General features: G+C 44.6%; 1 protein-coding gene across 4 annotated transcripts in view; it reads right to left on the reverse strand.

The window, feature by feature from the left end:
• Positions 1-14,636, reverse strand: part of VSIG10 (V-set and immunoglobulin domain containing 10) — an 84,744-nt gene that overhangs the window by 58,591 nt on the left and 11,517 nt on the right. The window contains exons 1-3 of one of the 4 annotated variants that reach the window (XM_033955198.1): positions 11,960-12,303; positions 5,506-5,769; positions 1,204-1,512 (exon numbers count right to left, since the gene is read on the reverse strand). In XM_033955198.1, coding sequence (XP_033811089.1) covers positions 1,204-1,512; positions 5,506-5,769; positions 11,960-12,029 — 643 coding nt within the window. In that variant the 5' untranslated portion in view covers positions 12,030-12,303. Of the gene's footprint in view, positions 1-1,203; positions 1,513-5,505; positions 5,770-11,959; positions 12,306-14,636 lie in introns of those variants that run through there. The other 3 variants (XM_033955195.1, XM_033955196.1, XM_033955197.1) reach the window with 3 other exon arrangements.

Raw genomic sequence — 14,636 nt, forward strand, 5'->3', positions numbered from 1 at the left:
AGCACCTAAATAAATTCATGTATACCGTTCTGTACCAGACAGACTTCTTTGGTCTATGGCCCAGAAATATGAGAATTGAATTATGAATTTATAAAGCATGAAACCATTGAGCAGGCTAGATGGATCGTTCATATCTTTATATCTTAAACTTAAACTCAATCCAGATAAAACCAAATTCATTCTCTTTGAAAATGACAAAATCCAAACCATAGCCAACCTAGAACTCAACTCAATCAACTACCCCATCCACACCACCATAAAACTACTAGGAATAACCATAGATAGATGCTGTACCATGCAACCGCAAATAAACAACACAATACAGAAATCCTTCACTATCATGAGAAACCTCAGACAAATTCGGAAATTCTTTGAAAGAACACAATTCCAGCTTATAGTACAATCCCTAATCCTAGGACTACTGGACTATTGCAACATCCTCTACCTCCCATGCCCAACCTTTATGACCAAACAACTACAAACAATCCAAAATACAGCTTTGAGAATCATCTACTCATTGAGAAAACATGACCATATCACTGAAGCCTACATCAACTCACATTGGCTACCAATCCAAGAAAGAATACAATTCAAATTCTACTGCATGTTATTTAAAACTCTTAACGGAGACAGCCCGTCTTACCTGAACAACCGCCTCATCCCAGTATCCACAACCAGACACAGAAAAACACACTCCCCATTCATTCCCCCCCAATCAAAGAAGTAAAACGATCAAAACTACACAACGGTCTCCTAGCCACTCAAGCAGCAAGACTGGACAACCAGATCTCCAACCTTCTGATGACCACCCCAGACTACAAGACATTCAGAAAAGAATTAAAAACCATACTTTTAAAGAAATTCCTGAAACAGCCCTAACCTCACATACTCTCAACAACACTAATAATAGACAAAGGATCTACCCTTTACTATCATAGCAAGGACAATTGTAGTTTATAAATCTTCTGTTAAGCCTCCCTGTTCTTAACTACCAAAGAAATGTCAAAAGATCTACTCTCTACCACTCTAGCAATTCTATTGTTATCCCATTGTAACCCTGTTTATAAATCTTTTGTAAGCCGCCTTGAACCGCAAGGTAATGGCGGAATAGAAATCCCTAATGTAATGTAATGTAATATCCCCTCCCCTTTCTGCCTTCTACTCATCAGCTGAACACGTACAGGTTACTCATGAGATACTCACAGTAGACCAGAACTTGGAGGGTAGATGTCTGTTTCCTTCCGCTTAACCAGTTTTGTGCCGTACACGAGTGGTTTCCCAGGTAATCAGCAGGTATGTTGCTGATGCTGAAGCTGATGGAGGTGGTGTTTCCTTCCCAGAGGGCTTCGTCAGAATTGGTGCTCTCCGTTTTAAACACCCACTTCATGCTGGGAGTCGGCTGTGACTGGCTGGTGCAGCTGAAATCCAGGTTGGAACCTTTGGTTACAATCAGAGTGCCATTGGGCAGAGACCTGGATGGGGAAATGCTGGCGTTGATGCTGTGGGGACCACCTAAAATAGGGAATATGTATCTATCATGGTGGAAATTAAGCCGAACAGACAGACAGACATTTTGGACTCCTATTCTAGCTCAGGGGTGGGCAACTCCGGCCCTCGAGGGCCGTAATCCAGGCGGGTTTTCAGGATTTCCCCAATGAATATGCATGAGATCTATTTGCATGCACTGCTTTCAATGCATATTCATTGGGGAAATTCTGAAAACCCGACTGGATTCTGGCCTACCCCTGTTCTGTAACTCCCCCTTTTATGACGCCGTGTTAGGCTCTCTTATTGCCAGCCGCAGCGGTAAAAGCTCTGACGCTTATAGATTAAAAAGCCTAACACGGCGTCATAAAAGGGGACCTTCCTTAGTTTAAGTGCCTTAAAGCCGATTCTAAAACAACCAGACACCTTCCGGGACTTAGTGATGCCACGCTCCTAAGTAGGCGTGTTTAAGGGCAGAGCTGACCTTAGGCATCACTAAGCCCGTCCTTTACTAACGTGTCAGAGCAGTTACCGCTGCTTCTGGCGCTAAAACCCGCGCTGCGCATTAGTAAAGCAGGTGGGAAGCGCAATTCTACAACAAACCAAGGTGCCTTTAAAACTCTGGCCTACACTACCAGCGTGTTTTGAATTGGGACTTTTTTTTTTTTTAAATGGTTCAAAGAGATAAATACACTGAGCTGAAAAATATCTAGGAAATGGCCATTTGGAAGAAAAAAAGATGGACCTTTTTCTGGTTTGAAAACCGTCTTCTCTACTGGACTTTTGGACTTTTCTCCAACACATCCCAAATTCTCCCCTGCGTTCCCTTTTAGGACATAAGAATAGCCAAATTGGGTCAGACCAAGGGTCCATCTAGCTTCCAAGAGGACACAAGCACTTGGCAGAAACCCAAAGAGTAGCAACATCCCTTGCTACCGATCCAGGGTAAACATTGGCTTCTCCCATGTCTGTCTCAATAGCAAACTATGAACTTTGGCTCCAGGAACTTGTCCAAACTTCTTTTAAACCCAGAAACACATCCTCTGGCAATTGGTTCTAGAGCTTCACTATTTGTTGAGTGAAAAAAAAAAAATAGTTCCTTTTATCTGATTTAAAAGTATTTCTATGTCATTTCATTGAGTGTCCCACTAGTCTTTGTACTTTATGAAATGGTAAAAAAATGAATTCACTTTTAGCTGTTCTACACCATTCAAGATTGAAATTCCAGAGTTCATCTTCCTCATCCACCGAATCAATGCCCCCGGGGCCTACTTGAGTTAATCTTGGGTGTGCTTGTGGAACAGGGCAGAAGTGACCCCCCCAATCACTCCTACCTTGTGTATTTCCAGGTTCACAATGGTGTCTCTTGAATCTAGAGCCTCACAGGGCAGGAGCAACTGGTGACGGAACCTACCCTGTTCCACTAAGCCACCAGGGTTTGGCTGACATGGAACTGGAGGAAACCTACAAGGGATGGGGAGTCTTTGTGGGTGGATTTAAGAGTGTCTCCTGAGGTCAGGGTGTTTGGAGGTATTTGCTGAGGGGATGGGGGTGTGAGGAAGCAGAAAGACCCTATTTCATATAAACACAGCTTCAGTCTATTTACATTCATGACAGTAAAACTGGCTAAAGAACCTTCACAAATATGAACATGACAAGCTCTCTTTAGCTCCCAGTAGCTGAATAAAATGCAGCTCCTGAACAGAACTGGACCAGGACCTTTAACCCTGAGTTCTCGTTCAGAGAGACCTAAGAGCCTGAAACAGCTAGTCAAGCCTCCAAAGCACTACAAAGCAATGTGGCTGTGAGTACAATTTCCATAGACTGACTTATAAGGACTGTTACGATCCTTAATAAGAAAATATTCATTTGCTAGAAAGTACTACTGAATACTGAACTGGTTTTTTAAAAAAGTTTGGACAAGTTCTTGGAGGAAAAGTCCATGGTCTGCTGTTGAGACAGACATGGATCAGTGGCATGGAATGAAGCAATTATTTGGTTTTTTGCCAGGTCCTTGTGACTTGGATTGGCTTCTGTGAAGACGGGATACTGGGCTAGATGGGCCATTGGTCTGACCCAGTAAGGTTATTCTTATGTTCTTGAGACAGACAAGGGGGAAGCCACTGCTTACCCTGGGATCAGTAACATGGAATGTTGCTATTTTCTGGGGATTCTGAATAAATGTTGGTACTATTTGGGCTTCCGGAATCTTGCTTACTCTGAGATTTTGGAATGTTGCTACTCTCTGGGGATTCAGTATGGAATGTTGATACTCTTTGGGGATTCCGCATGGAATGTTGGTACCATTTGGGCTTCCAGTATGGAATGTTGATACTTTTTCCGTTTCTGCCAGGTACTTGGGACCTGGGTTGGCCACTGAGAAAACAGGATGCTGGACTAGATGGGCCATTGGTCTGACCCAGTAAGGCTAGTCTTATGTTTTTATATATCTTTGTAACATTGTCCAAAAGAAATCTTCAGTGTACGCATCACTTGGCACAAATAGGCAGTTTTATCAGCCAGCTCTATGCTCGTTATGAACAAGTGACCTTAAAAAGAAGCTAAAAAAAGCACAAGGCACTGGGCAGTAACATTTCAAGATGCGAGCTAGCATTGCTTCCTAACCTGCAAACTGTAACAGTGACTTGAGCCATTCCCTTAGAGCTGGCGTACAGGGGAGAAACTAAGGCGTAAATCCAGAAAAGTGTCAGGTGCCCCGAAGCTCCGACCCTTGTGCCTTCCCACCCCCAAAAAGAAACGGTGGTATCCCTGTCACTTCTCTGAATCCCCAGCCACGGCCATGCATGGATTGGGGTGTGCATGATCACACCAACTGGATCTGGGGATATGTGAGGTGGATTCGGGCCGGTCTTCAGTTCCGTAACAACTTCAATGCCATCGATATTTCTGAAATCTTGAAAGCGTACAGTGGCGGGGCAGATGGGATCTCAGACACGCCCTGCAGAACGGCATCTGTAGATTGCATGCCTGCGTTTCTGCAGAGGTGACCCTGCAAGTCAATAAGTGAGAGAGGTCGGGGAGGCCATGAAAGGAGATGGCAGTCAGCCTAAGCATCAACAGGAGAATGGAAGACTCACCATACTGGGTCAGATCAAAGGTCCATCTAACCTAGGAAGGGATGGGCGGAGAGCGGTCCGCACTGGGCGCTGGCACCTCTCCGCACCCCTTGCCTTCCCCGTACCTTTTTGACTTCTCCGGCATGAGCAACATTGCTGCCCGCGTCAGCATCGACGCTCTCTCTGCCGCCACTTCCGGGTCCTGTGTCTAGGAAGTGATGTCAAAGGGTGAGCCGACACCAACAAGGGCATGCTGCTCGTGTCGGAGAAGTTGAAAAGGTACGGGGAATGCGAAGGGGCACGCGGCAGGAGGTGCCACCTCCCCTGGCAGTTCTCCCCCTACCTACCCCACTGAAGCCTAGTATCCTGTTTCCAACAGTGGCCAATCCAGGTCACAAGAACCTGCCAGAACCCTAAATAATAGCAAGATTCCGGAACTCCAAAGAGTAGCAACATTCCATGCTACCAATTAACACGGCTTCGTAAAAGGAGCCCTAAGTAGTAGATTAAAAAAAAAATGGAGAAAATATTTCTTCACAGAATGTGTAATCAAACTCTGAAATTCATTGCCGGAGAATGTGGTGAAATCAGTTAGCTTAGCGGGGTTTTAAAAAAGGCTTGGATAATTTCCTAAAAGAGAAGTCCATAGGCCATTCTTGAGATGGCTTGGGGAAATCCACTGCTTATTCCTAGGATAAACAGCAGAAAATCTGTTTTACTACTTGGGACCTAGGGTGGCCACTGTTGGAAACAGGATAGTCGGCAATTCTTATGTTCTTATAATAATACCCTTTCAGGATAGAGCCTACAAATGAGTTTGTTTTGTACATATCATGACAAGAATGAATCTCATGCATCAATCGTGATCTGTTGAACACAAGTTCATTCTTTCAATTTTACCTGTTTGTAGACCCCCAAGTTACCCATTAATTAACCAACTTACTGGCAATCAGGAGCTGGACCTGCGGATTGTGGTCGGTGGCGGTCAGGTTTCCCTTGCAGGTATAATTCCCTTCATCCTGCAGACGCAACCCGTTTATTTGCAGAGAGCTCTTGTTCACCAGAGAAAGCCGCAAGTCTCCCTCGGAAAGAATGGGGCTGAGGGTCCCAGATTTAAACCACGCCATGTTTTCCACACTCTCTGTCATGTTATTGCATGATAAGACGATGCTTCCGTTCACTTCACCAATGACAGTGACCTCCGCTCCTACCAAGGGGAATTAGAACATGTGAGTCTTTTGACGGTTTCTTCTTCAGAGAGTAGAGCAGAAATATGGGAATTTGCCATGATAAATAATCGTACCTATCAGCTCTGTAACTGGAGCTTCCTTCTTTCACTGTACTGTATTACGTATTATAATAAAATAGTGGATTCAACATTAACTTTATAACCGTAAACAGGTGGTCAACAGGGTTCTTGCTCCCTATCTGTATTGCTTCATACATATCTGTCTCGAATCATTATGTTACCCACCCATTTAAATTTCAGAGACCTGTTTATTCCACTTTATCATCAACTTGGGGAATAATTTCTGTAATTTATTCCACTTTATCATCATCTCATCTGCTTTCAAACTCCTCTCGTTGACCTACAAATGCACTCACTCAGCTGCCCCTCAATATCTCCCCTGCCCCTCCTCCAACCCATGGCCAAGGTTCTCTCCCCTTTCCAGGCCCCTGACCCTTTTAATCTCCCTCCCAACCCCATGATTCCCCTCTCCCGGGCCTACCGAGGTACCTGGCGGTCCAGCAGAAGTCTTTGTGGCAGCAGCGTGACCCTCTAGCGCAGGGGTGTCAAAGTCCCTCCTCGAGGGCCGGAATCCAGTCGGGTTTTCTGGATTTCCCCAATGAATATGCATTGAAAGCAGTGCATGCAAATAGATCTCATGCAGATTCATTGGGGAAATCCTGAAAACCCGACTGGATTCTGGCCCTCGAGGACCGACTTTGACACCTGTGCTCTAGCGCCTCCCTCCTTGCAGGTGCCTTCTAAACTGGCTGCCCCAATCTCTCATGTACTACAGGAAACTCCGCAAGAGGTCGGGGCAGCTATTTTAGAAGGCAGCCGCGAGGAGGCAGGAACGAGAGGGCCGCGCTCCTGCCGCTGGACCATCAGGTCCCTCAGTAGTCTTGGGGGGGAGGACCTTGGGGTTGGCAGAGAGATTAAAAGGTTGGGGCCTAGAGAGCTTCAGCCACATGCATGTGGCTGACCTCTGCAGAACATAAAACATTTATGACACTCATTTTGAAAACATACTGCAAATGTTCATTTTTCCCGACTGTCACCGAGCCCATCTCTTGCCAGTTTCATTTTTGAGATGGGGTGGGGGACATCAACCACTGGGGGATTAAGGGGGTGATCCAAGTTTATTTACATTTTAATATACCGACCATCAACGTGTATCTGGCCAGTTTACAAAGCTAAAAACATAATAGCAATTTTAAAAAATAAAAATAAAAAAACAGGGTAAAAAAGAAATGGGTAAAACAATAAGTAGACGAAGACAATGACGTATATGGACTTAGAGGAAGTGGGAAAGGAAAGTTTATAATTACATTATAAAAATAAAAGTAAATAAAATAAAGGTACGAGAGGAGGGGAAATAACATCAGGGAAGGGTGTTGCTTCATAGAAGTGGTTCTTTTTGTGGAGTGAATTACTATTGAAAAGGGATATTGTTAAGCGCTATGGAATGCATCTTGAAATAAGAAAGTTTTGAGTTTAGTTTTGAATTTATCAAGAGAATTTTCTTGGCGAAGGTGAAATGGCAAGGCATTCCAAAGAGTTGGGGCCGTAACGGAAAAGTTTGTATTTCCAGTTTGTATTTCAGACGTTCAAATACTTAAAGGGTATTAAAATAGAACAAAATCTTTTTCAGAGAAAGGAAAATGGTAAACCCAGAGGACATAATTTGAGGTTGAGGGGTGGTAGATTCAAAGGCAATGTTAGGAAATTCTACTTTACGGAGAGGGTGGTGGATGCCTGGAATGCGCTCCCGAGAGAGGTGGTGGAGAGTAAAACTGTGACTGAGTTCAAAGAAGCGTGGGATGAACACAGAAGATTTAGAATCAGAAAATAATATTAAATATTGAACTAAGGCCAGTACTGGGCAGACTTGCACGGTCTGTGTCTGTGTATGGCCGTTTGGTGGAGGATGGGCTGGGGAGGGCTTCAATGGCTGGGAGGGTGTAGATGGGCTGGAGCAAGTCTTAACAGAGATTTCGGCAGTTGGAATCCAAGCACAGTACTGGGTAAAGCTAAGAAGAAAAAATTTAAAAATTTAAATTGAATCAGGTTGGGCAGACTGGATGGACCATTCGGGTCTTTATCTGCCGTCATCTACTATGTTACTATGTTACAATGTAATAAAGTTCCTTGATTGGGGGGACAGTCAATAAATTCTGGTCTACTTATCTAAGGGTCCATGGTGAGAAGTGGGAAATAATGAGTTTATCGAGAAAAGCTGGTGAGCGCGTATGTTTAATTTTAAAAGCGAGTGTGATGTGAGATGGGTAACCTCATAGAAGAGGAGTGACATGGTCATATTTTACTGCTTTGTATATGAGTTTCATTGCTGTGTTTTGGATAAGGTGAAGACGACGTGATTCCTTTATATAAGGAGTTGCAAAAGTCAAGATGAGAGATGACTAATGAGTGGATTAAAGTTTCCTTAGAAGCGGTTTCGAGAATAGAAGTTAAGGAGCAGATAAGACGAAGTTTGTAGAAGCAACTTTTTATGACGGAGCTTATTTGATCGTGGTAAGTTAAGTCTTTGTCTAGGATGACTCCTAGTAGCTTTAATTTAGATTCCATTTGTATTGAGCAAGATTTGATGGAGAAGTGGAGACTTAGAGGAGACATGATAGAAACCTTCAAGATCCTGAAGGGCATAGAGAAAGTAGACAGGGACAGATTCTTCAGACTGTGGGGAACCACAAGTACTAGGGGTCACTCGGAGAAATTGAAAGGGGACAGGTTTAGAACAAACACTAGGAAGTTCTTTTTCACTCAGAAGGTGGTGGATACATGGAACGCGCTTCCAGAGGCTGTGGTAGACAGGAGCACGTTAAATGGCTTCAAAGAAGGTTTGGATAGATTCCTAGAAGACAAAGGGATTGAGGGGTATAGATAGGTTTAGACCACTACTCAGGCAGTGGGCCTGATGGGCTGCCGCGGGAGCGGACCGCTGGGCGAGATGGACCTCTGGTCTGCCTCAGCGGAGGCAACTTCTTATGTTCTTATGTTCTTAAACTAAACTAAACCTTAGGTTTGTATACCGCGCCATCTCCACAAGCGTAGAGCTCGGCACGGTTTACAGGGTTAGGTTGAAAAGGAGCTACAATGAAGGGTTATAGGAAAGGAGCTAGGAAGATAAAGTAAAGTAAAAGCCAGGAGGTTTGTTTATATTAAGAGAAAGTTTGTTTGTTCATAGCCAATCACTGATTTTATCCAGTTTAGAGTTTATTTCCTGTATGCCAGTGGAGTTTGCGGGATTAATGTTCAATCGGAACGGTGTCAGGTCAAAAGCGCGCCGGGACAAAGGCGCGCCCAGACAATTGAGCGCAGCGCACGCTGCCGTGCCGCTCTAAATTACTGTTTTTAGGGCTCTGACGTGTTGTGTTGTGGGGGCGTTGTGGGGGGTTTGGGGGGTTGTAACCCCCCACATTTTACTGAAAACTTCACTTTTTCCCTGTTTTTAGGGAAAAAGTTCAGTTTACAGTAAAATGTGGAGGGTTACAACCCCCCATAACGCCGGCGCGATGTCTATTAAGTAAACTGGGGGGGTTCCCCAACAAAACCCCCCGTCGGAGCCCCTAAAAACTGTAATTTAGAGCGGCGCAGCAGCGCGCGCTGCGCTCAATTGTCGGCGCGCACTTTTGTCTTTCGCGCCGTTGTCTATGAACCAATCGGAACACTTCTCTGAAACCTAGACATCACGGATGACAGAGTCGTGCATTTCCCTTCTGAGTTTAGTTTTTCCGCTTGCCCTAGTCTCCTCCAAACCACACCCCCTTGTCATATTTACATTTTAGAGGTTTTATACCAGTATATCCCGGATTTGAAACAATCTAAACTAAAGTGCTTGAGAAAAGAACATCACTTATATAAAAAATAAAATTGAAAGGAGAAGAATCCCCAGAGAAATCATCATATTTGCAACCCAATAGCAAGACAGAACCCAAAGTAACCAGGAAGAATGAAATAAAGGTTACATTTCAAAAATTAGAATAGTAAATCTAATAAATTAAATATATAAATTACAAATCAAGCGATGCTTAGTCAATTAGTTCCATCTCTCCAGAAAGTATGACTAGAACCCTACAGAAGATCTCTATTCAGAATCGCAGCTCATCCCCTCCCTCCACAGTCCCTATTGAGAACTGATCTTACAAATACTAGGAGCTAGTGTGCAAGTACCAGCTATGTCTTTATTGCAGTAACTGTTAAGAGTCTGTTTCTAAACTTTTAATTGTGTCACATTAAGAATAACCCAAATCACAGTTACCGGATGCTAGGGTCCACCTTGGGGGTTAGCGCCCAAGAAATGAATGTGGATGTCATCGTAGACAATATGATGAAACCTTCCGCCCAATGTGCAGCAGTGGCCAAAAAAGCAAATAGGATGCTAGGAATTATTAAAAAAGGGATGGTTAACAAGTCTAACAATGTTATAATGCCCCTGTATCACTCCATGGTGCAACATCATGTTTACATTTATGTTCTGGAGTATTGCGTTCAATTCTGGTCTCCTTATCTCAAGAAAGATATAGTGGCGTTAGAAAAGGTTCAAAGAAGAATGACCAAAATGATAAAGGGGATGGAACGCCTCTCGTATGAGGAAAGACTAAAACGGTTAGGGCTCTTCAGCTTGGAAAAGAGACGGCTACGGGGAGATATGGTTGAATTCTACAAAATCCTGAGTGGAGTAGGACGGGTACAAGTGGATCGATTTTTCACTCTGTCCAAAATTACAAAGACTAGGGGACATTCGATGAAGTTACAGGGAAATACTTTTAAAACCAATAGGAGGAATTTTTTTTCCACTCAGAGAATAGTTAAGCTCTGGAACACGTTGCCAGAGGTTGTGGTACGAGCAGATAGCATAGCTGGTTTTAAGAAAGGTTTGGACAAGTTCCTGGAGGAAAAGTCCATAGTCTATTTTTGAGAAAGACATGGGGGAAGCCACTGCTTGCCCTGGATCAGAAGCATGGAAAGTTGCTACTCTTTTAATTTGGCCAAGTACTGGGGATGTGGATTGGCCACCGTGGGAACAGGCTACTGGGCTTGATGGACCATTGGTCTGACCCACTAAGGCTATTCTTATGTTCTTATCACCTATTGTTAAATGTCCAATTCAAAATGATCACTCTGAGTATCCTCCTATTGCTTGCCTAGATCTGTAATTATCATCATATCAGTGATCACTCACTGTCCGTTTTCATTACTGTTATCCTCACTGATTGTTCAATGTCCATTGTTAAATTGTTACCATGAGTGTCCTTTATTTATCCACCTATAACTTTGGATAGTGCGGAAAACAAATATAAAAATAAAATAAATTTGTAAAATAAATTGTATGCTTGATTTTTATAGAATTTGGGGATATGTTTCGAGTTACCAGATTTCCTATTTAAAAAAAGAGGCTATCTGGCTCTGCCCTGTTCCGCCCATCAGCCCTGCCCCCACATAGACCTCGTGTCTCCTTGTCCGAGCTTGGGAGCGGCCTCTGGACGTCAACCTGATGACATCACGTGCATGCTTGTGACATCATCACATTGACATCTATGCATATGCAGAGGCTGTCCAGACACGGCCCCAAGCTTGGGGCCTTCCAAAACCCAGACAAACTGCCAGGTTTTGGAAATCCCTCCGGGCAGACAGTCCTCTAAAAAGAGTTTTTTTCGGACATCTGGTAACCCTAGGTATATATTTAGATTAGACCTGCTGAATAGCGTTTAAAACTAACCAGACAGTTACTGCATTATCCACATATTCCGCTGCTACCTGGCAGTCTTACATGGATTAAGATAAATGTTGGCCCCAGCAGTTAACTTACACTGGCTGAAGATTTACCCCTCATACTACAAAAGTGATCCGAAGCCGGGGTGGAGGTGCAAATGCCAGAGTTGGCTCAGGGCACCAAACCAGCCTGTCTGGTAGAAGGGAAAACCAGAAAATATGATTAGGAGCTTGAATGACAGTGGGGAAATAAATAGAGTCCGAGGAAGAGCACATGATGCCAGTTCAAAGGAGGAAGAGCTTAGATGAGAAGGAAGGATGGGAAAGAGTCAGAAATTTCATAGCAGGATTATCAGATGCAGAAAAAGAAACCAGCTACAGGCGCATCGGTATCTGAGCTCAGGCTCTGTAAAGCCCAGAATCGAGAAGTTCTTACCTGCTACTACCCAGGACAGCAACTGCCAGACCCAGCACACAGTGAAAGCAACTCCTGCCATAGTCCACATGCTTCAGCTCTCCCTGCCAGAACAGAGAGCTCACAGGGCTGCCCTGCTCTGCCTTGCTAGAGAGGGTGACGGCATGAGGCAGGGGGTGAGCGGGGCAGCTGCCATGAAGGTCTGCAGCAAGGTTGGCCTAGGCTGCTCTAGTCTCTGCACACTCTGCTCCTTCCGGGTTTCTTAGTCATCAGCCAGGAGTGGCCACTCCCTCCAAGCCCAGGTGAGGCAGGCAACCCTTTGCAGTACTGTACTGGAAAACACCTCTCCTCCTTGGCATGTGAAGCAGAGCATCTCACAACTGGAACATTTGCTTCACTCTCCTCCAGCCACTATATTTTTCAGTTCCCCTTAAACTATCTCACAGTATTTGAAAACAAAAAAAAAGAGGAAATGTGCCTCTGCTGCCTGCTGAACTTTGCTTTTTAGCCAAGTATTTGAAATATCTCCAGCTGATAGCAGAGTTGAAGCAGCAGAAATACTGATGTCTCTCCGGCTACAGCCTTTGTGTCTCCCAGGAATTTTCTGGAGCTGGTATGTCATTCTACCTCTGGGGAGGTATCACATTTTCCACATTGCCCCCCACCCCCCACCCCGTGGAAAGGAATCAGGTTCTGGCTCTGGCTCATTTCTCTAATACCTGATCTTCTATCATAAGAACTGCCGCTGCTGGGTCAGACCAGTGGTCCATCGTGCCCAGTACTCCGCTTCCGCAGCGGCCCTTAGATCAAAGACCAGTGCCCTGAGTCTAGCCTTACCTGCATATGTTCTGGTTCAGCAGGACCACTTCGTCTTGAAACCCTGGAGGGTGTTTTCCCCTATAACAACCCCCGGAAGTTCTTCACCACTCTCTGGGTGAAGAACTTCCTTACATTTGTATGGAATCTATCCCCTTTTAACTTTAGAGAATGCCCTCTCGTTCTCTCTACCTTGGAGAGGGTGAACAACTTGTCTCTATCTACCAAGTCTATTCCCTTCATTATCTTGAATGTTTCGATCATGTCCCCTCTCAATCTCCTCTTTTCAAGGGACAAGAGGCCCAGTTTCTCTAATCTCTCACCCCTTAACCATTTTAGTCGCTCTTCTCTGGACCCTTCATGTACGGCGACCAGTGCTGGATGCAGTATTCCAGGTGAGGGCTTACCATGGCCCAGTACAGTGGCATGATAACCTTCTCCAATCTGTTCGTGATTCCCTTCTTAATCATTCCCAGCATTCTGTTTGCCCTTTACGCCGCCGCCACTGCACATTGCACGGACAGCTTCATTGACCTGTCGACCAGTACTCCCAAGTCTCTTTCCTGGGGGGTCTCTCCAAGTACTGAACTAGACATCCTGTATTCGTGTATAAGATTTTTGTTACTGACATGCATCACCTTACACTTATCCATGTTAGACCTCATTTGCCATGTTGCGGCCCATTTCTCGAGCGTGTTTATATCACGTTGCAGGTCTTCACAATCCTGCGTCTTCACTACTCTGAATAACTTTGTATTGTCTGCAAATTTAATCACCTCACTCATTGTTCCAATTTCCAGGTCATTTATAAATATTTTGAAGAGCACAGGTCCAAGCACTAAACCCTGCGGCACTCCACTCGTGATGCTTTTCCAGTCTGAGCATTGTCCATTTACCCCCACTCTCTGTTTCCTATCCGGTGAGTCTTCCCGGCTATCTTTCTGCACGGTATCCTCTGGGTATACCAGTTCCAGAACCATTGACTCTTGGTTGACTGTCGGCTTTCCCCTTCTTCCTAATTTAAAAACTCTCTTGATGTTGCTTGCAAGTAGTCTCATTCCATCTCCGCTGAGGACATAAGAACATAAGCAATGCCTCCGCTTGGTCAGACCTGAGGTCCATCGTGCCCAGCAGCCCGCTCACGCGGCGTCCCAACAGGTCCAGGACCTGTGCAGTAATCCTCTATCTATACCCTTCTATCCCCTTTTCCAGCAGGAAATTGTCCAATCCTTTCTTAAACCCCAGTACTGTACTCTGCCCTATTACTTTCTCTGGAAGCGCATTCCAGGTGTCCACCACACGTTGGGTAAAGAAGAACTTCCTAGCATTTGTTTTGAATCTGTCCCCTTTCAACTTTTCTGAATGCCCTCTTGTTCTTTTATTTTTTTGAAAGTTTGAAGAATCTGTCCCTCTCTACTCTCTCTATGCCCTTCATGATCTTGTAAGTCTCTATCATATCCCCTCTAAGTCTCCTGTTCTCCAGGGAAAAGAGACCCAGTTTCTCCAATCTCTCAGCATATGAAAGGTTTTCCATCCCTTTATCAGACGTGTCGCTCTCCTCTGAACCCTCTTGAGTAACGCCATATCCTTCTTAAGGTACGGCGACCAATACTGGACGCAGTACTCCAGATGCGGACGCACCATCACCCGATACAATGGCAGGATAACTTATTTTGTTCTGGTTGTAATACCCTTCTTGATTATACCTAGCATTCTATTCGCTCTCTTAGCGGCCGCTGCGCACTGTGCCGTCTGCTTCATTGTAATGTCCACCATTACCCCCAAGTCCCTTTCTTGGGCACTCTCATTCAATAACATCCCTCCCATTGTATAGTTGTACCTTGGGTTTCTGCTTCCCACATGCAATACTTTACACTTCTCA

Source organism: Geotrypetes seraphini, chromosome 8 (genome assembly GCF_902459505.1).
Source record: "Geotrypetes seraphini chromosome 8, aGeoSer1.1, whole genome shotgun sequence".
In the NCBI taxonomy this organism is placed as follows: domain Eukaryota; kingdom Metazoa; phylum Chordata; class Amphibia; order Gymnophiona; family Dermophiidae; genus Geotrypetes; species Geotrypetes seraphini.